At 46.3% G+C, this 24,759-nt stretch overlaps 1 protein-coding gene across 2 annotated transcripts; it reads right to left on the minus strand.

The window, feature by feature from the left end:
- Positions 1–24,753, minus strand: MACO1 (macoilin 1). 2 transcript variants are annotated; one of them, XM_042015778.1, is made up of 11 exons: positions 24,725–24,753; positions 16,950–17,091; positions 16,194–16,320; positions 14,820–14,943; positions 13,307–13,485; positions 12,355–12,853; positions 5,183–5,341; positions 4,809–4,991; positions 4,014–4,134; positions 2,208–2,382; positions 1–1,174 (listed from the first exon to the last, which is right to left on the minus strand). In XM_042015778.1, exons 1-11 carry the CDS (start codon positions 24,736–24,738, stop codon positions 972–974), a joined length of 1,926 nt encoding a protein of 641 aa, XP_041871712.1. In that variant the 5' UTR covers positions 24,739–24,753; the 3' UTR covers positions 1–971. The 2 variants fall into 2 exon arrangements, with proteins under 2 accessions (XP_041871712.1, XP_041871711.1); XM_042015777.1 differs by lacking the exon at positions 24,725–24,753 and adding an exon at positions 24,392–24,669.
- Between the last annotated feature and the right edge of the window lie 6 nt (positions 24,754–24,759).

Raw genomic sequence — 24,759 nt, forward strand, 5'->3', positions numbered from 1 at the left:
TAAAATAAAAAAAACCCAGAACTGCAGCTTTTATTAGCCAGCTTTACAGTCTCTCGTGTACAGAACATTGCACAGCTCCACCTTCACTCTCCTGGAGGGATCTGGTGCCTTCCCGTGCAGAACCACCGAGTTACAGAACACTGCTGAGTTTGGACCAAAATAAACAGAAGATGGAAGCCTGGTTCCCGCTGAACACCCAAATTACCAAGTGCAGGTTGCAGTAGGCTCTGTAATGAGCTTTGATACAGAAGCTGGATGACAGTGAAGGGGGAAAAAATAGTTTAAACCATCAAGTTTCCTCTTGAAATGTCTTTTCCCAAGGCACTGTGAACAAGACTGTTGAGTAATTCTCAATGACTAAAAAACACCAATGGGGATATAAATATTTCACACAACAACCACCATCACGTCATCAGCTATTCTTTATTCCTTCCCTTAAACAACGCCCCTGGAATTTGTTTGGTCCTTTGAGGGGGGGAAAATCAAATTATCTTCTGCAACATCCACGTGTTTGTATTTAATACATCTATAAATCAAAGCTTTGTTGGATTGTTTAACCCTTTCACTGGGAAAACTGAAGGGTTTCCCTCACTGTTCCTGGATGAATCTGCAAATCCAATTTGAGCATTAAATAAAAAACCAAGGAGAAAGGGTTCAAAATCAAGCAAAGCCCTGTGTTTTTTTTTTTTTCAAGAGGAAACCATGCAAGAGTACATAAAAAGGCAAAATTGGCTACTTGAAAACCAAGAATTGTTTTTTAATGCGTTGGCCAAGGAAAATAAATCGCAAAGTTCTGTGAGGTTTTCTAAAAATTTACAAGAAAAACTGATGGGCAGTTCTAGTCAATGCAGATGCTCTTTTCTCCTGTTGGAAATGACAACAAACACAGTCCCACACGAAACAATTTCATCTTGACCGCAAGAGACTCCCGGGGGCTCCTGCAGCCCCCAGGGCACAGAGAACCTTGGCATTCATTTCTTCAGGGGCTGATAGACAGAGGCATTGGGGTCGAGTCCAGAGGGGCTGGGCTCCACGAATTTGGAAGAGTAATGTGGGGAAACAGGACTCAGAGTGCTGGTGGCTGCAGTGTACGTGATGCTGGGCATGACTGCCATCACCTCTGCAATCTTCTGTTTGAGGTCCTTGATTTCCTGATCTTTCTGGATGATTTGCCCTGCAAACAGCAAATCACAGCATTCAGAACCAGCGGGTTTTGCACCCTCCACCAGCTCTCCAGGAGCTCAAATCCTTCCCTTCTCCAGCCTGACAGCCCTGAAATCACCACCTGTGCCACTCCTGTTCTGTGCTCAGAGCTCTGTTTAATTATCTCTAATTACCACAGAACAAAGCTGAACACTCCCATTTTAATTTTGCATCATTTGGATTCACAGCTGCACCTCCCCCAAAGATTGTTTCTATTTAATCTCATTTTTCTGCCATTTTTTCTGCCTTTTTCCATTCCCCTTCTCCAAACTCCTCATAAAAGCACAAGTGTTTGTTTATAAAGCCTGTTAATTTTCCAAACTGTCCCATTCCCATCATTTTTCTCTGTGCTTTCACAACCCCACTACAGCAATTCCTGAAACCAGGTGAAGAAAAAACCCACTGCTGAAACAAAACAAAACAATTTCTCCCTCTAATTAAATTTTCCTGCAGTCAAACAGCCTTCTGCAGGGAAATTAAACTGGTGTTAAATGCAAAGGTTATTTAATTTTGCTCCATGGTTTGCACAGCTGCACAAAGGCTGGGCTGGGTTTTATGTTGGTTTTCTGCTCCCTCTGGTGGCATCACCAGCAGTGCTCACACTCCCCTCACCTGCTGAGGGTTTAGAACAGGTTGGGTTCTTCCCAAATTTAGGTTTTATTTACTTGAGGAGTAATAAAATATTTTTTTTTTAGGATGAAAGGACAGCAACTTAATTTAATTAATTAATCTCTTTTAAAGAAAGAGTTTTTTCAGAGCTTTAAAAGATCTCCAGCTCCTTGTAATGGTTTATAAAATGCAGAAAATAATAATTCATCCACTTAAACGCCTATTTTAATGTTTGTTGTCAGTTTGATGGGCTGGAGAGGTGAACTCAGATGGTTTAGGCTCCACATTCCCCAAGCTGGGAATGCCAAACGCCCTCTGAGGGCTGAAATGCTGCGTGGGGGCCACAAAATTCCATGATTTTCCCCCCAGTCTGTGTGGGATGAAAGCCCTGTTACCTTGGGCAATCTCGAGCTGCCTTTTTGCATCTCCCAGAGCAGAGAACAGGTCCAGCTTGATCCTGGTCTCTGCACTCAGGCTGTTCTCCAGGTGCTGGGTCTTGTCCTGCATGGCTGAGAGCGCTGACATCAACACCTCCGTGTCCTTCTCGTTCTCCTTGTACTTCCTCAGCTCCTGCAGCGAAAAATCGGGACAAGAAGGCCAAAAATGTCACCCTCGGGGCCACAAATGTCATCCTGGGGGGCTTTACACAGCAGAGAGGCTCAGGAGTCTTTCCTCTTCCCCACATTGGGCCTGGTGTTAGTGCTGGCAAATTAAAATGCTGGTTAATTAAGGCCTCCAGTATCACCTCCAGTATCACCTCCAGTAATTACACGGGGCCACCCTACAAGTGATGAAAGCCCTCATTACAGCACCATTTGCTCTGGGCCTCAGCCCTCCACCCAAAAAAAGCTCCAAAATCCCCTTCCAAGAGGGGCCACAAAGCACCCTCAGCCAGGCTGGAGTCACCCAACTGTTCATGTTGGGAGAGGCCTTTGAGAGCATCAAATCCACCATTAAAATACATCCCCAAGTGCCACACCCATGTTGGTTTTGGACACTTCCAGGGATGTGGATTCCACCACTGGGTAGCCCCTTCCAATGCTTTCCACCCCTTTCCATGGAAAAAACTTCCCTAAAATCCAATCTAAGATGTTTAAAATGGATGATTAAAGGGATTATTTTTATCTCATGTTAAACCTCACTGTGCTGCAAAGCCAGAAATTAAGGAAAGTGAAAAACAGGGAGCAATTATCCTGGATATAAAAGCCAGGCAACCTGTGGCTGGGGAAAAAAAATAAATACACAAAAATATTCTGTACCTTCAAATGGAGGAACAATAGTGCAAAGGGGAAAATATTAATGCCTGCAACAAAAAGCTTCTCTAACAGTTTGAAGATGCTCATAAAATTAGAAAGCTTAATTAGAGCTGGGTTTAATTATTTGAAAGCCATGCTCAAACACTCCATGGATAAACCACACTTGTTGTCAAGGGTCTGGTAAATCCAGGGACAACAAGGCTGCACACAGGATTGGGAAACAAGTCCACAGCAGCACCAGGTGGGTTTTGAAGAGGCATTAAAAATCCATCTTCATGCAGATTGTCAGGCTGAGCACATCTTTAGGACAGGAGTAAGGGCACACATTTGAGCTCTTTAGCTGTAACAAGCCCCAACACTGTTTGCTGCACATCTACCACCCAGTATTTTCAATATTCAGGCACTTGCACAAAAAAAAAAAAAAAAAAAAAAAATAGCCTGGCCAGTGCTCCAGACTGCCCTTAATCAGCAGCCTCTAGTGACATTTATAATGATTTATTCTAATGAGACTGGCCACAGGCTCCTTGCATGAGGTGAAAAATGCTGTTGAGGGGATTCTACCCTCAGCCTACACAGACCACTGGGTTTGGGGGAAAACAATCCCCATTTAAGCAATGGAAAGGAGTGGGGATTGGTGCAGCTCTGGACCCTCCTTTAAGCAATAGAAAGGAGTGGGGATTAATGCACCTCTGGACCCTCCTTTAAGCAATGGAAAGGAGTGGGGATTGGTGCAGCTCTGGACCCTCCTTTAAGCAATAGAAAGGAGTGGGGATTAATGCACCTCTGGACCCTCTCCTGCCCACACCCTGCCCAGCCTGGGGCAGGATGTGCAGGAGGCACCTGAGGAGCTGCACTCCTGAACGTGGGGATTGCTCTTTTGCTGTTTGGGGAGGCTGAGAGCTCTCCCTGGGATGCTGCCCCGAGCCCCTGGTGCTCTGGCATTACCTGAACTTTCATTTCCAGCTCTCTGATCTGATCCTCTTTCAGCTTGATGTCGATTGTTAACTTCTTGCACTCTGTCTCCAGCTCCCGGATGCGGTTCCGTAAGGTTTCGGTACATTCCCCTCTGCAGGGAAACAGCACAGGAGAAGGAGATGAAATAACAATGAGGCTGTCATTCCTCAGCTGCTTGCAACATGGAAATTAAAATAAAAACTGAAGCATGACAAGAGGAAGCCAAATTTGGTCTTCTCAGCAAAATAATTCCCCTCATGGCAACAGTGCAGAAAGTTACTCAATGTTACACCTCAAGTATTGGGAAATTTGGAATATTGATGAAATGTGGAGAGCAGAAAAGCAGGAAAAATTCTTTTTAGACACTTGAAGCGCTGCAGGTTGAAGTGCCCCCACTTGTGCTGTGCTCCTGTGACTGCAGCAACCCCCCTATGCTGAGCACTGGGAGCCACTGCCCGGAGCAGGGAAATTCCAGCATTGTGGCCAATGTCACTGCACAAATCCTTGACTCCCAGTGCCCACACAAAAGGAGATGCTCCTTTGAGCAGGACACAGCATCTCAGAGCACAGACCAGGAACAGCAGGTAATTTAGAGCACAGTCATCCTTTACATGTGTAAATGTCATGTAGGCACTGAGGCTCAGCTTCAGGGGAAGACATCTCCCAGTCCTCCCTTGTTTTAACTCAAATAAGCCTCTCAACACAAATAAAGCTTTTTGTTTTTTAAATAAAAGACCAAACACAGGCTCCTCCTTCCTGCCCAAAGCCTCCCCGAGGGCAGAGCACCTCGTAGCAGCAGCGAAGGCGACAGCTCGTGCAGCAGTTGCTTCTTCCAACTTCTTCCTTTTCTTTTCTTCCATTAATTGCTTTTCTACAAAGGTTCGTGCCTCCTGCTCTGCCTTTAGCTTCTTCTCCAGCTGGCTGATCATTTGTTTGTCTTTTTGTTTCATCTGTACAGCGTTGTGCAATCTGCAGGGGGACAGGGATGGGAGTGAGCGCAGGGTCTGATTAATTAAAACTAAACTGCCGCCAACGGTGCCCAGCGACTCTGGGTGGATTTGCCTCACATGTGAGGAGGTTTCAATGGAATCATCCCCCTTTGCAGCCCCCAGCCCTGCCCAGGTGGCCCAGGCAGTGGCCCCAGGGTAAGTGGCACGTACTTGTTCTGCAGCAGCTCGTTCTCCTGGCGGAGCTGGCCCATCTCGGCGCGGGTGCCGCGCTCGGCGGAGCTCAGCGAGCTGACCTGGCTGCGCAGCTCCTGCTCCACCTGCCTGCTGGCCTGCAGGTCGGCCTTTAGCTTCTTGATGTCCTGTTCCAACCTAGCAAAGACAATTTCAAAGGACAATTTCAGCTTCCTGGCCCCCCCCAGCCAAAGGTTCAAGCGCGTTCTATAAACACAGCAGAACAAACCTCGCACCATCTGCCCAACCCTCAAACCTTCAGCCTCCAAACAATCAACTCTCACAATTCTGTGACTGGGTCCTTGCTAAATAATCAGCTTTTACGTAACTCTGCATACAGAGCTCCATGTAGAGCTCCACACACCTCATAGCCTCCCACAGGAATTCGCTTCCATGCACTGTAAAGTTGAAAAACAAATCCGATGGAATTACATTTTCTCTGAATTCAGAGAAGTTCTAAACCAGGACAGAGCCCCACACGAACAAATTTCACTTCTGTCTACAAACGCTGAGCTTGATTTATTACCCAGAGCCGAGCTGTGGGCCAGGCTGCTGAATTGTCACCTCAACATGTTGGTATTTTCTTGCAGCACATGATGTGCATGCTGAGTAACGAGGATGTGTTAAGTCATCCCCAGTTCAGGAGTCAGTAAATTTAGTTTTAATTGCTCTTGAACAGAGACCATCTGCTCTACACTTGAAATTGTAGCTTTGGAAAGTTCTTGAAGATTCATGTAATCTTATTAATTAAAATATTTTCAACAAAAACCAGTGAAATAAAACACATGTTTCGGAAGAGAGGCACTCAGCTCACTTGGATTTTTCCCCCACAAATAAGGTTATTGATTCTTAGAATAAAAACACATCACAGGTGAATAATCAACCTTTTTGAACTCTTACACACTTATTTAAAGCAAATACACCCCAGCCATTCTCACATAATCCTCCTCTGCTCTGCCAGGTATTGATTTGACAGTTTTTAAGTGTCCATAAAGAAGATGAAGGTGGTTGCATTTCCTAGGGTTCCATTCTGAATTAGAGGCAGTGGGACATTAAGATGAGGAGAAAATCACAAAAGCCAGAAAGAGCTGCCCTTGGTGACACTCAGCAGTGCAGATGAATGGCTGGAGCTTTTTGCCTCCCTAATGAAACATTTCTGGGCTTCAGTGCAGGGAAATCTCAGCCTTAAAGGCACTGGGAGACGAGCAGTGAGAGCATCCTGTGCCAGTGAATCCAGAGGGTCAGTGTGGAATCATCAAAGCTACAGAAATCCATAAAAGTGGGTTTGTAACAGCTAAAACAGCCCCAAAGAGATGAGAGGGTGAATGAAGAGCTGGGAGCAGCCTCTAAGGGAGCATGGCTGGGCTGGGCCACCTCAGACCAGTCAGATCTCAGCCCCCTCCTGCTCCAGCTGCACTCAGCTGCCTCTCCAGTTCTATGGAAGTGCCCTCGTGGGAAGATGGATTCCTTCAGTGCAGAATAAATGGTCAAAAGCACCCTTAAACAGAGAAAAAAGATCAACATACAGGCAAATAGTAACGGCACAAAGCAAACACCCACCTCAAAGGGAAGGGCACAAATCATGTCAACACCTGGTGCTCTGCTGTGTGAGGGGAAAAAAAAAACCTGACCAAATATTCCAAGCACAGCCCTCAGCCCCAAAATGGGCACACCAGCAGCTGGTGAGTGTTGCCACCCTGCTCAGTGTTAAATGATGGACTGGGCAGTTGCTGGGCAAAGAACTCTGAGCTTCATTTCATCTGCCAACAAGCAGCAGCCCAGTGTTTTAGAGAGAGCAAATGGTTTAATTAAAGAGAGTAAGAAGCTGTAGGAACCACTACCAGACTGGTGTGTGCCAACAGCTGATTGGTTTTCATCCAGGTTTTTCTAAGTAGGTGGAAAAATGCTTGGTAGGACAACATAGAGGAACACACCTAAATCCCACTTTACACTGAGCCATAAATAATTGCAATATCCATGCCTACAATGAAGTGATAACAGAAGATAAGAGCTGTAAATAGCTTTTACCTATAGCTCAGGCTATGCCAAACTAAGATACCCCAGGATTTATTTCGGGTATTGAGTATTCCAGGAAAAGAAGCCCTGAGCAGATAAAGCCTGAACAGCTCTGAGGTGCTGGCACAGGACAGGCTGAATTTGTATTTCTGGCAACAGAGAACTGCTGTGAGTTCAGGATTGTGGAGCCATCTGGTTGGTGGCATTCCTGCACCTGAGTGTTCCCAGGGCTGCTCCAGACTGTGCTGGAAAAAACCAGCAGGATCCATGGGGAGCAGACAGGAGCCAGCCCTCCAGACCTGGAGCAGAGATGAGGCCACAGCTCTTCCTTCTGTGTGTATGGAATTCGGGGGACGGGGGCTCAGGGAGGGTGGTACCACCAGACATCACTCCAAAGGGCCAGAAGAGAATTAACACAGAAAATTCCTCTCCTTCCAGTCAATACCAGCCAAAACCATTGGAAATGGCTTTATCAATGGGCTTGTTTAGAATGAGGTTTTACAGTAAGATTTTAGCAGGCTTTAATTACCCCTTTTCATTACACTGAAGGTGTTGCTCCAGCTTTAAATACCAGAGCAGAGAATATCTGTTTTCTGCCAATTACAGAGCAAAATGCAGGCTCCTCTCTCCCTAAAACGAGTGAGGAAGATCATAATCCATCATCATGCAAATGTTCCCTGGGTGGTTTCTCTCCCAGCCCTGCCCCAATTAGGCAGAGACACAACTTCATTAAGAGTGAAAAGACGTGCAGGGAGTTACCCTTCAGCCCCACTCGTGCTCCTTGCACTGTCACAGAGGTCACCTCTCCCACAAGGACATTAAACCCACTCTAAAACAAAAGCACATCAATACAAAGCCATAAAAATTCTCCACTGCTGCAAGCAGGGAGCAGTGCAGGGAGCTGTCCCTCCTCCCCTCTGGAACGGGCTGCACTGCTGTTACAACGATGAATGACCCACTAAACAGGCATTTTTCAAATGATTGTTATTCTTACTCTGATTTCATTTGCTGCTTAAATCTCTTATTTCTAGGCTTATTGGAGAAAATTATTTACAGGGGAGGGGGAAGCAAAGAAAACCTGAGTTCTGGAAGATGCTTTTCTCTGCTGCTGCACACAGCACCAGTCATTCTGACACACAACTGCTTTTTAAATGAGGCTTTAGTTGCAGATTATGTTGTGCTGTTTATAAAAGCAAGGTCAATTCCTTCAGTTTGTCATTCCTCTAACTGCAGATTTACCCATTTCCTTTGCTGAGCACCACCTCGGATCATTCCTGGTGAGGAGAATTAATCAGGCATCACCTCTGAGAGCGAGTATTTTTCCAAATGCCTCGGGGAGGATTGATGGATGAACTTAAAGACAACTCAATTCAGCTTTAATGCTCCCCACTATTGATGTCTGGTGCATAACCCACACTGGGTGCTCGGTTTACTCCATCCCATGATCACCTGGCAATGGCACACGAATGAAACACGGTTTATATAAAAAATACCATTTTAAAGGACCCAGAACGCACTGAGATGCTCTCCAAAAGCCCCAGTTCTGCCTTTGTTCTGCTCTGGCACAAGCAGCCCCTGCAGTGAAGCTGCTCCTTTGAAGGGTCCACTGAGCTCCTGCAGCACTGAGCTGCTCCTGCTGGAACTAACAGGCTCTCCCTGCAGCTCTGAGGAGCAGTTCTCATTCCCAAAAATCCAGGAATCACAGGAAGCCACAGAGAGAAGGCCAGGATCCTCCTTTCCCTGCTGCACAGCACTGCTCCAAGCAGCTGCCATTTCCAAAGGCTGTTCTGTTTCCAAGCAGGCCGAGCACTCTGCTACCTTGGGAAGGGTCTGCAGGAGGGATTGGCTCCCACATTCCTCATTTCCATTCCCAATCCTTCTGATTTTCTGTTCTGTGCTTGCCTTCCTATGGCAGGAAACCCTGGCCATCACCCCCCCCCTGCAGCTGACAACAGGAAACCTTCTGGTGCTTTAATGCCACTCCAGGCAGGGGGGTGAGCAAGAGGCACCAAGCCCTCTTTGCCCACCAGTGATGCCATCAAATTTTACAATAATTAGCACCAAATGGCCATAAGTTTCCATTAAAACCTTCCAGTCTGCCTCTGCAGGTAACACAGTCTTAGGAAAGTGAAATAAGCTGTGCAAGAGCAGCTTTTGCTTCAGCAATAATTTTCCTCGTCCAACTGCCAGAAGATGTCCTCGTTATCTGTGGGAATAATTAGTACATGAGACAGCTTGTTCATCACCTCGTGTGCCAAAGGCAGGACCTCTATGGATACACACGGTTCTGCCAAGCTGCACTGCCCGGTTTTTGTGTGGTTTTAGTGCAGGGATTTTTAAGGGTGCTAAAAGGCAGGGGCAGGTCACGGGTTTTGCTGTGTAATGTGCAATAAACAACAACAACAAAAAATTCTGCAGCAATTACAGCTTGGACTGGTTCCCCATATTGAGGCTCTAAATCTGTTTCAGCGCAGAAATGACAGTGGAATGGTAAAAGAGATGAATTTGCTCTGTACCTCCTGACAAACAGCAGTGAAGTGCAAAGGGACACCAGGTTGATCCCAAATGGATCCCTCCACTGGCCCCATTACCAGAGAGCTGGGAAAGAAGCACTCAGATCACAGAGATTCAGTGATGAAGGGCTTGACAAGCACCAGCAGATTTCAGCACCCTCAGGAGATGTCTCAGGAAAACCCAGAGGTTCCTGCAGGGCTGAGCCTCTGGGATCCCTCAGCTCTGGCTGTCAAGAACAGAACAATTCCCAGGGATGGGCATCAGCAAGTTCCTCTCCACAAAAGCCCTCAGGCCCTGACAATCCAGCAGACACAGCAAAAATAAAAGCTTAGCTTCAAATAAGAGCAGTATTGTATATATATATAAAAAATATATAAATTTTAACTAGCAGGACCCTTCCAGATAGATCACATCAAGTGTTTCAAAGTTAAAAACTCCTGTTCTCCAAAACCTCCTGATCCTGACTGTCTCCAGCTCTGTTAACCCCAAGTCCCCAGCAGCAGAAGGAATATTTTACATTTGTTCCCAGTTACTGAGCTCAGGGCCATCATCTGTGGACACAAAAGGAAAGCAGCTTGGGTCCGCCATCCTGCTGCGAGGCTGCTGGACACCGAGTTATAAAAAGCAGCTTTATTTGGAAGCTGAGCAGATCTGATCTGAGCCTGAACAAATGCAGGACTTCACTCAGCCCTCTTCAGGCTCCAGCAGCAATGCAGACTGAAAGTTTAATAACAGGAATGAGTAACACTCCTGGAAGTGGAAGAGGTGATGAACAAATGCCTGGCACTCCAGGGACGGGATAATTGACAAGGTTAAAATAAAAAAGCACCATGAATTTTTAAATTTAAGTGCATCCATCTCATCCAATTTGTCAGGTGAGTTTATGCTCCTGCTGGTGTGGGAGTTACACAGCCAGGCTGAGCAGAAACAAGATTTCATGAATGATTTCAGCCACCAGCTGGAGCAGGATGCTGGTGTTTGGTGTTCCCTGTGCTCCTGGGCTGCCTGCACAGGGACACCATGGACAAGAAACAGCTCCAGGGATTTGTAGCACAACTCCACACCCACACATCCCATTTGTCTGAAGAAGTTAAATTCCCTTTCAGGGTAGAGTAAGGCACTTTCAGAGTACAGCTGTGTTCTCTGTCCTTCCCCGGTGAGTTCCAGGAGCTGGAACTCCCTGAGGACACGATCTGGTTTGTTGTAGACTCATTTCTGTGTTAGAAAATCCACTCTGGGCAATTAGCAATTACCTGCTCTAAGCTTCCACGGCAGCACATAAAGATTTCAACATGACATTTAAAGTTTAAACACACCAGGTTTAAATCTCAGTCCCTGTCACAGACACACAATTCTCAGTCTGGCCTAAAAAACTTCCCTTCTCTCTTCTCAAGACTTAGGAATGATGTTTGGAACTGCAGCACACTGAGCTGACCCTTGTCTCCCTCAGGGAACAAACAAACCTTATAAAGAGTGCAGAGCTGCCAGCTGGAAATGGGAGCACCCAACCAGGCCTGAACAGGGGGCTGGTGCAGCTCTGCTCACGGCAGAGCCATGTGCATCCCATCAATCCTGCCTGGATTTGATTCACAGAGCAGATTGATTAGCTGGGTTCTGATTTGCCTCACACAAGTTCTCGACAGACATTAGGTATCAATTAGTCCGGCTGTTTAATTGGCAGGGGCACGTCAGTCAGGGGCAGAGTGATTATCAGAGGAGAAAATAATATTTCCATTGAAGTAATTGTGTTCCCACAGCACAAATCCTCAGAGACAAAAGCCCAATTATCAAAAGGTACCTGCAGGGAAAACAAACCTGATCTGCCAATTAAGTTGGCCAACACTGATTTGGTGGAATAAGGAATGAGACACGAGCCAGGCGGAAAATGGAGAAGGGCCGAATTGTGGAACAGTTTTTGTTCCAGACATCTCTCCATGCACAGTCACACCACTCTCCTTGCTGGTGCTTTTTCTGGCAGCACATGACAACACCATCTGTCTCAGGGTGAGACTCTGCACCTCACAAATACATCTTCCTCCAAACTTCCCAGGGGCAGATGTAAAGCTGTGACTTTTCCATGCTGACAGGTTCCCAGGCAGCCAAACGAATCCCTGTGACCTGTGCCTGCAGCAGGGCTGGGAGCAGAGCCTCAACTCAGCACTGGCTCTTTGCACCCTCTGCCTCCACACTTGGACTTAAAAGATTAAAGCAAAAGCCAAACATTTCAAAGGAAAAACAAAACAAAACACCTGTTCAAGCACCAAGAAACCCCACTGAACTCCCTGGAGAGGCAAAGGTCACTCCACAGAAGAGCTGCCAAGGACAGAGGAGTTGATTTTCTCCACATGTTTCTCCTGCCTTCTACCAGAGTATTTCTGGTGCCCCACAACAGCCCTGTGAGGCAGGGGAGCAGCAGATTCTGAGCTAGGAACGAAGCAATCTGCTCCAGGCTGCATATCAAACAAAAACCAGCAACACCACTCCACACGTCTCCTGGAGATCTTATCCCACCACTACACAATTCTGTCTTTTCCACATGATCGTGACATTTTTCTCAGAAAAACCAAATGAAAGCCCTGCTGTACCAAGGGACGATAAGACAAGGCTCAGGCCCAACTTACCTTACCAGTGCATCTGGTTTGCTTAGCTGGTTATTAGGAATACAGTTTTCCATTAAGTCCTTATGTGTGCTCGGGCTCTTGCTGGCACATTTCTGTTTTTTCTCATTTTTAGAGGATGAGGAGGGGATGCTCCCGTTGGTTGCACTGTGGCTGCGAGGTGAGGAGTTCACAACCCCACTGACATTTTTGTAATTTTTGGATGAGGCAGTGCATGAGTCCTCTTTTAAGAGGTTTTCTGTACTTCCTACAAGATCGTTATTTAATCTTTTACTATTGATATGGTTTTCCATATATTCAATTTCTTGTATTTTAGAGTCTACAGGTTGCAAAATGTTGTTGTTTATTCCAAGGTTGTGTTTCTTCGCATCCTTGTCCTTTTCTTTCCCTTTTTCTCGATATTCCAGCTCTGGCAACGTTGCAGAGATTTTTTTATTGGCTGGAATGCCTCCATTGTGCTGCAGGAGTATTGAGGAATCCATATCAGATAATCCTTTGGCTGCTGCAACACCAAAGTGAAAAAAAACCCAACTTAGTTCATTAAATCCATCGATACCATGCCACAGAAAGAAAAATCATTATGGACACATCCCTCATTCCTGCAGGAATGAATCAGTATTGGAGACTCTCTAGAAAAGAGAATCCAAAGTCACCGATTTTAAGGCTTTTCACCTCATTACAGGCAGGAAACAGGGATTTAATAATAAATACTGGTGCTTCACAAACACTGACTGACCAGATTTGATGTACCTGCTAATGAAGCACTGAGCAGAAGGGCCATAATTCACTTTTTCTGTCACATTAACCACTCTGAAATGATTTCATTTCTGCCCCTCTGGGTTCACCACACTCCCACCAAACCAAGCCGGGCTGAAGCAGCTCCTCCCCAGCACGTTTGGGGTTCATTTTTCCTTGGAACAGCAGAGAACAGAGAACACATGAAGGAATAACTTGCCTTCCTCTGCCTCCCTCTCTTGCCTTTGCAGCATCTGCTGCTCTGGGGGCAGCGCCTGCTGCAGGAGCTGCATGTAGAACTCGTTCTCCTTCTGCACCTCTTTCTGCTTTCTCAAACGCATCTTGTAGCTGACATAACTTTTAAAGCCAAAGCCCAAAGTCACAACAGGGTAGCCAATGCTAAGGGGGGAAAAAAAAAAAAGCATTATTATTAATCAAACTGTAGCCATGATAGCAAATTAATAAGTTATGAACATCTGAGTGACAGCTTTCCATAAAAAATAATCTATAAAGCGGTTTCTGCTGTTCCACAGCTCAAAATGCAGGCATGGCTTTATCAGCAGCACAACTTTGGGATCGGTTTCTTTTGCCTGCCAACTTCATTACCAAGAGTCTGAGCTCTTGTGACAAGTGCACCAGCACAGAACGCAGACAAACCAGGCAGTGTGTTTATTGATGGGTGCTCCACCCACGAGCAAACAGCCCTGTGCAAAGGGAATCTGTCTTGGACAAGAATTTTAAGCACTGGAGGTGTCCTAGAGCAGGGGAACACTGATGCAGATGAGTGTTAACCACTCAGATGTTCTCATTCCGTGGTCAGAGGGCAAACTGTGTTTCTGAGGGAGCTGCCAGCACCATTTGCATGTGCATCTGGCATGATTTCTGCCAAAGCCTCTTTTGTAGTGCCCTGCAGAGGCAGCTGTGGCTGCAGCTCCCAAACCCTGGGGACAAACTCCAGTGTTTGCACCCATGCAGCAGCAAAGACCTTCCTTCCTTCTGCACAGCTCCCGACGTGCTTCTGTGGCCTATCACAGAGTTTAATTGGTGTTTAAGGGCTTTGTTGCACCATGTGGACAATATAAACTCAAATGACAGATGTCTGCTTTACTGGAGGCTGCACCCAAAGACTGCAGGAAAACCAGCCCCTGTTTTAAATGCAGATCAATGAATGCTACACTAAAAACCTGTGGAATAAAAGTGAATTTCCTCCAGATCTGAGTACTCTGCACGTCAGGCTCTGGCCTGGAGTCACTCTCCTCACTTCCAGTGAAGCAGTGTTTGTTATTTCATTTTCTGCAATGATTCTCAGCCTGAAGCCTGTTCATTGCTTCTGGTGAATTATTAAATCAGACACTCATGAGAACCTTTCTGGGGGAAGAAGGGGAGCCCTCTGTCCTAGAAAACTATTTCCATAATAATTTCATAAATTATTAGGGAAACCTATTTCTTTTTTTGTTACTTTTATCACGTGTTCACTATGTGAATACAAAATTTGTGAAGCGATGGCAGGAGCTTTCAAGAAATGCTTGGAATATCCACACTACAGATTCCTCACAGCACAGAGAGGTGGCACTGGGTCCCTGTTTGCACACATTTCTCATGGAATATTTCATGGCAGAAGTGTGAGGGGAAAACTGAACAGCCAACCCCTGAACCCAAATAAAAAGCCTTGATTATTCATTTTCCTGGTGAAATAAAGGTTAATAGGAGAAGGAGAACAGAGAACCACTTACCAGTGTGCTGCAAATGGACGACAAAGGTCCACATGGAAGTTTTTTAAATCTTTAAATCTAATGGCTGCTTCAATATAAACAAAAAGTATCCACAGTGATACTGTTGGTAAGCACACACCTCTTTCTGCGGGGAGAAGGGAAACAGAGGCACCTCAGGGACAGAGTACAGGCAGCAAGGATTTTAAAGTTATTTTTAAAACATTTCAAGACACAGAGGAAACAGACCTTAAAGATTTCACCTAAAAAGATCATAATTTTAAAAAGCAAAAAAAAAAAAAAAAAAAAGGCAAAAAAGCAAGTTCCCATCAACTTGTATGAGCACTGAAAATGAGTAATTCCTGAGGTTGCCATGAATTAAAATATTCAATCAGCTCAATAGTTACAGCTAAAACTGGCCCATCAGGTTCTTCCTTCTAAGCATCAAACCCGAACAACTTCAGATAAGGTTTTAACATATTAATACAACTCTAAAAATAACCCCAGATTCTGCAGGTATTTGAAATTGGGCAGCAAGTGGTTCCCAGCATCTGCCATCAGCTCCCACACTGCCATCATCAGCAATGACTAAGTTGTCACAGAGCTGAGTGAGGGATGATCCACAGCACCCTGCAAACCCCTGGGATAGAGTCTAACACAAAACATTACACAAACCCCAAATCCCAAGAACCCGGGGAGTGGAAAGTTACCCCTAAAAAAAAAAATTTTAATCGAATTTTGTTCCTAAAATGTTTTGATTGAGGGAAGGATGTGTGGAATCCACATGTCAGTGCCCCTGAAAACTCAGCCACCTCCCCCCAGCTCCATTGCTTCATCCAAACCCAGGGATTTACGAGAACAAACCCAAATAACTCGGGGGGAAAAAGGGCAGCAGAGGGGCAGAAGAATCCTCCATGTAAGTCTCAAACTGTCAGGGCAGCCTCTGCTATCACCAGCTCAGCTGACACAAAGCTTTGCTAAAACAGAATTGAACTGTGATCACTGAAATAACTGATATTTGAATATTAATAACTAAACTAACAGCACACCAATTGAGTGTGGAGGAATAGGACACTTTCACAAACTTTTCCTGTGTGCTCTGTATTTGCTGAATCACTGCAGGAGAGTTTTGAAGTCAGGAATTTAGGTTTTTTTAACTGCTCTGGAATTCCTGTTTATACCCCTCCAGTTCCTGCTTACTGGAGATGCACCCAAAGTGCAAACCAAAAAACCAAAACATTTTTAACTCTAAAAAAAACTGCATTAAATGAGGTAACAGCAGAGAGGGTTTGTTCCTAAAAGCTGTAAGAGATCTATTGAGATCAGGAAATTGTAAATAAGGAAGAGTTGTAAATAAAAAATGAGTCAGGAAGTTGTAAATAAAGAATAATGACCCACCTGTGTGCCACACGTACTGTACCCACACATAGGTGCTGGCAGCAAAGAACAGCCACTGGATTGGGATGAAGAGCAGACAGATGATGTTGGAGGTGAATGCTACACACACAAAAAATACTGAGAAGGCCTGAAAGAAAGAAGGGGAGGGGGAAAGAGAAGAGGGTTTGGTTATTCCAGGAAAAAAAACCAATATAGTTTTTTAGATATATTAAAATACATATGATACATTTTATATAGAATGTATAATAGCTACAATCTTGTGACATGCCAGTATTTCTAATATTACATGTTTATTTAATTTTAATATAGGTTAACATATTTTTAAAAATTTTTGTAAGTATCTAAACCCCCTATATATATATAGCCCTATATATAAATAGACAGCACATGTGTGTATATACACATATATACACACAGATACATATATAAACATAAAACCTCCTATATAACAAGGTTTTCTTAAAAATAAAGCAGAAACTCTTGCCTGTTTACAAATATATAAGGTTATATATAATCCTGACTAATTCAAACCCAGCTCAAGAATTCAAACAGTATTTTCCTGTGGTGAAATTTTGATAAACCTTTATTTCGTTTCCACTTGCCATAGATAAAATATCCATCAGAGAGAAGGGATAAATCAGAGAAACCCCTCTTCCTGTGAGGAGGACCTCACTCATCTCATGAGTGCCATCCAGGCAGCTGTGTAATATGGAATACTCCCTGGAGTGCAGGATTTCCCTGGAAAGTGCCACTCACCAGGCCCTGGTATCGGAAGGAATCGTAAACACTCCTGATGAAGAGCCAGAACGGCCACAGGTACTCAAACCTGAACTCCAGCACAAAATCTGCCAGCAGCACCAGGGCCCACACCACCAGGAACTTCAGGTACAGGAAAGTGCTGGGGAAAGAAAGAAAAAGGGAATTTCAGGTCAGGATTTCCAACCGACAAACTAAATTTTTGTTTAAATTAAAAGATTCAGAATTAAAACTGGACTCAAAATGGACAACTGTAATACGCAGAAGGAAATGTCAGCCAAAATAATGTTATAAAATAAGTTTAGGGGTTTTTTTTATTATTCCATTACAGCAGGCTGGGTCTAATGAAGTTAATACTCAACTGCATTTATTTTTCCTAATGAACAGCAGGGTCACTGCTCTCACAAGAGATCAGCACCCATCTCCCTTTGCATTTTCACACAGTGAAGTCCTGCCAAAGGTAACTTCTCCCAGCTGGAACGTTCCTTTTCCAGTCCTCTCCTGCACTTGGAGCTCAGGAATTTCTGTTCCCTCTCCTTACAGCAGATGTTCCCTCACTTACCACAGACTACAACACCAATAAACTGAGATGTATTCTAAGCCTACAGCAATATTAAGATTGTTTTGATACTGAGTTATCAGTGTTAGATTTGAAAACATTTCTATGAAGGTGAATGGATCCCTTAAAAACAAACAAACCCCCAGAAAAACAGAGGCACATGAGGCTTGAGACCAGCCTAACTTCTATTTTCTAACTATTTCTGAGCCACATTCCCATGTTCTGAGTCCTGCATTTCGAACCACTGATGATCCTTCTTGGCAACAGAGCTTAAAAACATTTTGAGCTCATACCCAAGTAACACTTGATCCCTCGATCAGCCCAATCTACTCTTCCAAAAAAGAAGAAGCAAAACCCCTTTTTCCCCCCAAACCCATCACCCCCAGATGTGTCACTCCAGCTCCCCAATACCTCGTTGCACTCTACTGGGTTATAACAAAAATGGGGGGGTTAAAAATATATTTTTCTCTTTTAAATCAAATGCAGATTTTCCTTTTAGCAACTTATTCTCCCTCCTCTCCCACCCTGCCAACACAGCCAGCAGAACTTTGCCCTGGAATGTTTACTGGGGAGGTGCCAAGGGTTTGCACCCAGTGCCAGGTAAGGTCGAGTTCCTGCCCTGCTCAGGGCCACGGGGCTTTTTTAGGAACTTGTTCAGAGCTTTGGGGAAGAGACAAAACACGAAACTTCCAGGGAAAGAGCTGGGTACCAGCAAAGGCTTGGAAAGAGCTGAACTTGTGCAATTCGCACCCACTCGTCACACAAGGTCGGGTCCAAACCACAGGGCTGGGAAAACACTTGGATTTCTTGGGAATCAGGAGATGAATGGCATGTGCCTGAGAGTGCCCTTATCAACAGAAATGGGTGGGAAAAAAATAAAGCAAAAGGCACCAGGAAGCACTTTAATGGAAAGGAAACAAAATTAATGGCTAACACTTGGAAAAGTGAAGGAACTGCTGTTTTCAGTTCTGATGGAACCAGCCTCACTCACTCAGTCACTAATTACTCTTTGAGAAGAATGAAACTACAACGTAAGTATTAAAAAAAACCCCTCAAACCCAACAAAATATCCCACACCAAAACCCAGCCAACCAAAACCCACCAAAAAGCCTTAAATGGTCACGTTGTCTGTCCTGAAGGATTATGATTCCACAGGCTGCCTTTCCCCGCTTAGAACTTAATTTTAGAATTTAAAGTTTAGATCTTCACCAGAAATCTGTAAAAAGCAGCTGCATTCAGAAAATATTTGACACTAACGAAAATATTTGACATTTGGGCCCAGACTGTGGAATTGTACCCGTGCAACTCCTCAGATTTGAGGAATTCTCTAAAATCATCACAGCCAGGAATTCCTTGCTCTGTTCAGTTGTGCTGTGGAGCCTTTTCCTGGGTTACACTCATGGCTATTGTTTATTTCCCTGCCACTGGAATCCACGAGGAAACCCCATTTTTCCCAGCAAATGAGGGTGGTCAGAACTAATGCTGCTCAACTGTGAAGTGCCACTCCAAGTGAAAGCATTTGCTGAACAAGAGTTCTGTAACACAGCCATTAAAGTGATTTCTGATATTAAATTCCTATCAATCCAAGGGCCCTGGTGATACTTAGCACCTTCTAAAGTGGAATTGGAATAATGCAACACTTGTAAGGAGGTTTTGCCAACAATATTAAAGAGCCTATTTCTCATTGTCTGAAGGGCTCCAAAGCCATTCAGAATTCCAGGAGTACAGGAAAGTTTAAAAGCCTCAATCCTTGTGTTGGCCCCAGCATGGAATGAGCTCCTGGGGAGCAGGGAAGGAGCCCAAATCTCAGATCCTGCTCCCCCTGAGGTGCTGCACACCCAGGTTTGTGTTCAGGCAAGCCCCCAGCCCAGCAGGGTGAGCTGACAGCTCTGCAGTGAGCCAGGGAGAGCTGAAATCATCCCCAAAAAAATCTGGGAAAGGACCTCGTTTGACAGGCTGAGCACTGCTGCTGTTCTGCTTCCCCCTGCACCACCCAGACAAAACAACTCACAGAACTCAGCACCAGCCCTCCTCCCTTCCCTGCTGTGTGCCAGCCACTTTTCCCTCATCCTTGCTCTGGGATCCCTTGATTCCTTCTAGCTCTTCCCTTCAGTGCATTCCTGTTGTCATCCCTCTGTCCCTTCCCTCCCACACATCCTCCAGGATCCAGCTCCAGCCCTTTGGGAAGCTCTGGCAGTCACTGATCTCCCTGGGCCTCTCTCACACAACACTCACCAGGCTCAAGGGCTTCCTAACCTCTGGAAAACCTTTTTATTGCAGAGGCTCAAGTACATTCCACAAGGCCAGTTGGAATTCTGAGGTGGATCCCAATACAGGGGAAGATTCTTGCAGATAAGTACCTAAAATCTGGGTTATCCAATTTCCTGACACATGTCAAAAAATCTGCCCTCAGTGACCTGGCAGAGGTTTAAGGCCGGGGCTTTCCCTAGAAACCAGCATATGGCATCTAATCTTGGAGGGTAATGAAGGAAAAGGGGAAGGATGGACACATCCATGCGAGGAGCAGGGCACGGAGCAGGGAGGAGCAGTGATTACAGTGCTGCAATTTCTCTGAAAGGTCAGTTGATGGCTAATGTACACTGAATAGAAAGATTTATTCATAGCCCCACAGTGGCTGTGCTCCCCCTTTGAATTTGCAAACAAATAATTTTCCTCCTTATTCTTCCTCCCCCTGCAAGTGCCAGATGCCATTTCCTTCTCCCCCCCTTTTTTTTTTCCCCTCTCTTGTTCTTTGTTCTCCTTCCACTGCCCCGCAGAAGCAGATCCTGTGCTGGCTGTAAGGTAAAAATACTGCAAAAAATCCCTAGGAAAAGACCCAGTTCTGCACCCCAAACCCGAACTGGGGATCGATTAAGCCTTCATTCTATCCCACTATTATCAGCAAGGCCCAAAGGCTGGAAAGGGAATCCTGGCAGGACTGCTGGCATGTTCCATTTGGCAGCCTGACTCATCCAAGACAATGGAGTGGGAAGCATCCCGAGGCTGGCAGGGTGCCAAGGGCACAGGTGAGCTTTAAAAAGGTCAATTTGAGCATTTGGGTGAAATCACCAAATAATCAACAACCCCCAGCTTGAGGTTACACAGCAGCCACAACACTGGGGAGGCTGAGTGGAGATTTGCAAATGTAACAGCTTTATATATATAAGCATACAAAGAGATATCTAAGATTATTAGTGGGCAGAAGAAGCAGAACAGAGCGAGCACCGCAAGTCTGAAAGGCAGAAAACATCACTGCTGGGACTGGTCATGTGAAACACTTGCCAGCTACAGATCTGAAAAGGAAAAGAAATGCAAAGAATCCCAGGAAAGCTCCCTGACTCCTGATGCCATGTCTTGTCACGGCACAGAACGTGCCCATTCCTGAGCTGGGGCAGGGTAATGAGAGGGAGACAAAAGGGAAAACCCTTGCAGTGACTGTGGAAGCCCAGGCACGGGCAGACAATCAGCACTCAGCGCTGTGGGGCTGGCACAGGAGGCACTGGCAGCTCTGGGAATTCAGCTGCAAACACCAAAATCCAGCCACAGGAACCCCTTGAGCTGCAGGCAGTGAGAGCCAGGGCAGAGGGACCGATATTCCATGTGCCACCGGGGCTGACACAGTGGAACACATTAAATGTAGGCTAAATCACACTGCAGCCCCGCACTGGAGTTCAAATCGTAAAAGGCAGCTCTGCTGCTTTGTTGCAGACCTCCGGGGCAGCTCCACAAGAAAATGCTTTACCCTCTATAGGAAGCTTGTAAAAAAGTGCCAGAATAAATTAGCAGCGGGAATCATTATGGATTTTTAAGAAGAGCCTAGAAAAGGCCGCATTCCTGGTGGTAGCGCTGATGTTTTCCTTCCAGTTTATTTGGCTGTCCAAAATCCAGTCCCTGGAATTCAGCCCTGTCAGGATTTGGGTGGCAGAGGAAACCAGGAGTATTTTAGGGGTTGTGACACCCAGAAATCCTGTCCTGTGCCACCAGGGCCACTTGGAGATGAGACACCCTCCCCTGCCAGGCACCCACTTGGCTGCCAGCCCACGGAGTGCCTGGGATAAAGGACAATTTACATCCCAAGCTAAAATAATCGTGGCTCTGAAGGAACATGGAGTATTTAAGGACTACTGTCAGGGAATCCATGAGACAGCATCCATCAGCTGATGTGACAGCACAAGTTAAAGCAGGGATGTGTGGAATTCATCTTGAAACTTCCCCAGCTACAAAACTGGGACCCAGCAGAGCCAAAACAAGCAATATCAGCAATACAGCTGAAGGATTTTAACCAGATCAAAGATGAGGACTGGGAAAACTGAGGAACAAGCAGGAACAAGTAAACTCTAATTGCTTAACTAATGACAAGCTGCAATGAATACTTTAATTAAAAAGTAAGGGTTTAATGCATGCACACTGCCAAAGGTAGGAGATGTTAAATCACTTCAGCATTTTTAAACTGTTGCCATTGTTTTACAAGGGAAAAGGCAAAGTTTGGAATATAAGCTGTGGAAATAAGAGATCCCACAATTCCTACCATGAGCGTGGTGGGTTTGCAGATCTGTTGAAAGCAGTTATTTTAAATTACATTAAAGTTCTTTCCACAGATCCTGCAATACTTCTAAACAGCACAAGTCACTGCAAAAATCAACACTCAGAGAGACAAATCATCCACATCTTTCAGTGCAGCCCAGGATTTTATATTTCTTACTCTGTTCTGGTTTTTGTTATGAATTCTTATAATCTGCTTCAGTTTTACACATGCAGTGAACTCTGCCACCAGAGCTTCCCTGCAGGACAATTCCTTCCTTGCTCCACCTGCTCCAAAACTCATTTTCCCAGCTCTCAACCAACCCTACGTGTCTCAGTGACAGCTGTGCCTCGCTCACACTCCGAGGCTGGAGAGGGAACAAGGATGGGAAGATCAGGTTTAATTTAAAAAGCAAACAAAACAAAGAGTTGAGTATCCCAATCCTGCTGTTTGCTCAGCCTGGCTGCTTCGCCTATAAACCCTGTTTCCTCCTGATAACTGCATTTACTGGGTCTGTGTAAGCTGATGGGGACAATTAAGATAAGCTGAGTAAATAACGACAGTAATTACAAGAATTTAGACAAGTGTAGTTCTGAGAGAAGTTACCTGTGACTTCTTTGAGTTATGGGGGTCAGAGAGAAAAAAAAAATTAAATAGAAGAAAAAGAGGCCCAATCCACGTGGAAGGGCCTCCCTCTGCTTAGATTTCCATAGAGAAAGCCTTCCCACTATTTCTCTTTCCTTTCTGTGGAACAACACTCTGAGGACACTGACTGTTTCTGTTTAGCAACATGCCAAAAGGCTAAAAATCCCATTCCTGAACCAGAGCATCCCAGGGGAAGCGAAGCCAGAGGCATCTCTGAGCTGCTCACAGGACTCCAGGAGCTCTTCCTGCTGCACACACTCAGCTCCAGGAGCTCCTCTGAGCTTTCCTGATTTTCCCTCCTTCTCCCACCACACCTTCCCTGCCAGTCACCTCAAAGGCACAGCATTTTGAATGACTTTCGGAAGCCAATTATAAGCAATTCCTTATATATTTGAATTATTCTTCACCTTGAATATTAGTTTCTACACAGGAGATGTTTTTCTTTACCGTTCCAGGCAGCGTTTTCCCGAAACCCGAAAAGCCTAAAGCAAAACACTCTCTGCGCTCATGTAGAGATTCACTACAAGTGGGATAAGCAGCACACTGGGACAATTTTATTCCTGTCACAGCTCCCCAGCAGCTGCTTCCCTCATGCAAAGTTAACATCTGAATTGTATGAGCTCGCTCAGGTTTCCAGGCACTGCATTCATCAACCCCACTGAACTAGAAACAGAAATGGGACAGCACATTTACTACAGCTCTCACAAGCTTCAAAGCCTCTCCTGACCCAAACTCCTGCTTATTGAGAAATACAGAATTATGGCATTCCATATAAAATTCGGCAAACTCGGGAAAACAGAGCTCTACGATACCCTTTAAAGCAGGCTCACAACGTGTTGGAACACAAATCAGCATTTTGCTGCGTTCTGCCTGTAAACACCTGGAAAACACATCCTGATTCCCAGGATGAGGCACATGCCACGTGGATCTCACTTCACCACTGTTTGTTTCCTCATTCCCCAGGTCACAGGTGAGTCGGGCACCTGCTGTATTCCCACCACACCGGGCCATCCATCCCTGCTCCGGGATTTCCCAAACAAGCTCCTGCTCCCGTGGCTCCCACAGCTCCCACCGCAGCCCCACGGCACAGCTACCTCCACCAGCACGGGAAAAAACAACTTTCTGAACCCCTGCATGAGGAGCCGAGCCAGCAGCTCAGCTGTTCCGCTGCTGAACCTCTGGGAATACCCCGCCGGGAGAACCCTCCCGGGGAGACACAGCGAGGCCGCAGCAGGAGCTCGGAGCTCCGGCACCTCTGGGAACGTCCAGCTGCGAGACCCCGCCGGGAAAAGCTCCCCGGCTGAGGTTGCAGCGTGCGGCTCGGAGCTTTGGCACCTCTGGGAACCCCCAGCCGTGAGACCCCCCCCCCCCGGGAAAAACTCGCCGGGGAGACACAGGTGAGGCTCGGAGCTTTGGCATCTCCGGGAGCCACCAGAGCCCGCAGCGGAGCCACCCGGGGGTGACACAGGGCGAAGGCCCCAGCGCTGGCTGCGCACCCCAAGGGCGGCTCTGGCCGCTCCCTCCCGGCAACGCCGGCAGCACCTTGGCCAGCAGCTCCCCCCGGCCCCGCGGAGCCCCGGGGGCCGCGGAGGGCCCGGGGCGGGGCAGCGCCTGAGGGGCGCCGGGGCGCCATGACGGTGACAGGGCCGAGGGGGCGGCCGGGGGGCCCGGGGCCGCGAACCGCCCGCTCCCGGCGCCGCGGCGGCCGCTCGGTACCTGCCGTAGATGCCCTCGGTGATGCGGTTCCGCTTGAGCGGCCGCCGCAGTTTGCTGCAGTCCGCGCTCCGCCGCTTCATCCCGCCGGCCCGGCCCGGCCCAGCCCGCCCCGCTCACGGCAGCACCATCCGCCCCCGCGGGGGGTTCCCGAGCGCGGGGCCTTTTGTTTTGGTTTATTTTTCTTTTTTTCCCCCTTTTTTTTTTCTTTTTTTCCCCGGGAAACAAAGAAATAAAAATAATTCCTGGTCCGTCCCTCCCCGCCGTGTCCCCCCGCGCAGCCGCCGCGCAGCGCCCCGCCTCCCCGCCTCTGACCAATCAAACGATTAACCCCACCTGAGTGACAGCATGTCCGACCAATCGGCAGCGAG

This window comes from Corvus kubaryi, unplaced genomic scaffold (assembly GCF_017639235.1).
Source record: "Corvus kubaryi isolate FWS band 111438036 unplaced genomic scaffold, C.kubaryi_AGA036_p1.0 split3-37304, whole genome shotgun sequence".
Lineage (NCBI taxonomy): Eukaryota > Metazoa > Chordata > Aves > Passeriformes > Corvidae > Corvus > Corvus kubaryi.

What these genes read in the sequence shown, in the direction of transcription:
- MACO1 (XM_042015777.1), bottom strand. Translation starts at nt 24,471, where the DNA reads ATGAAGCGGCGGAGCGCGGACTGCAGCAAACTGCGGCGGCCGCTCAAG. An exon ending in ACCGAGGGCATCTACGGCAG is followed by an intron (nt 17,092 to 24,391) that starts GTACCGAGCGGC and finishes TTCTTTCCCCAG; the next exon opens with CACTTTCCTGTACCTGAAGT. An exon ending in AGAGAGGGAGGCAGAGGAAG is followed by an intron (nt 12,854 to 13,306) that starts GCAAGTTATTCC and finishes TTGGTGTTGCAG; the next exon opens with CAGCCAAAGGATTATCTGAT.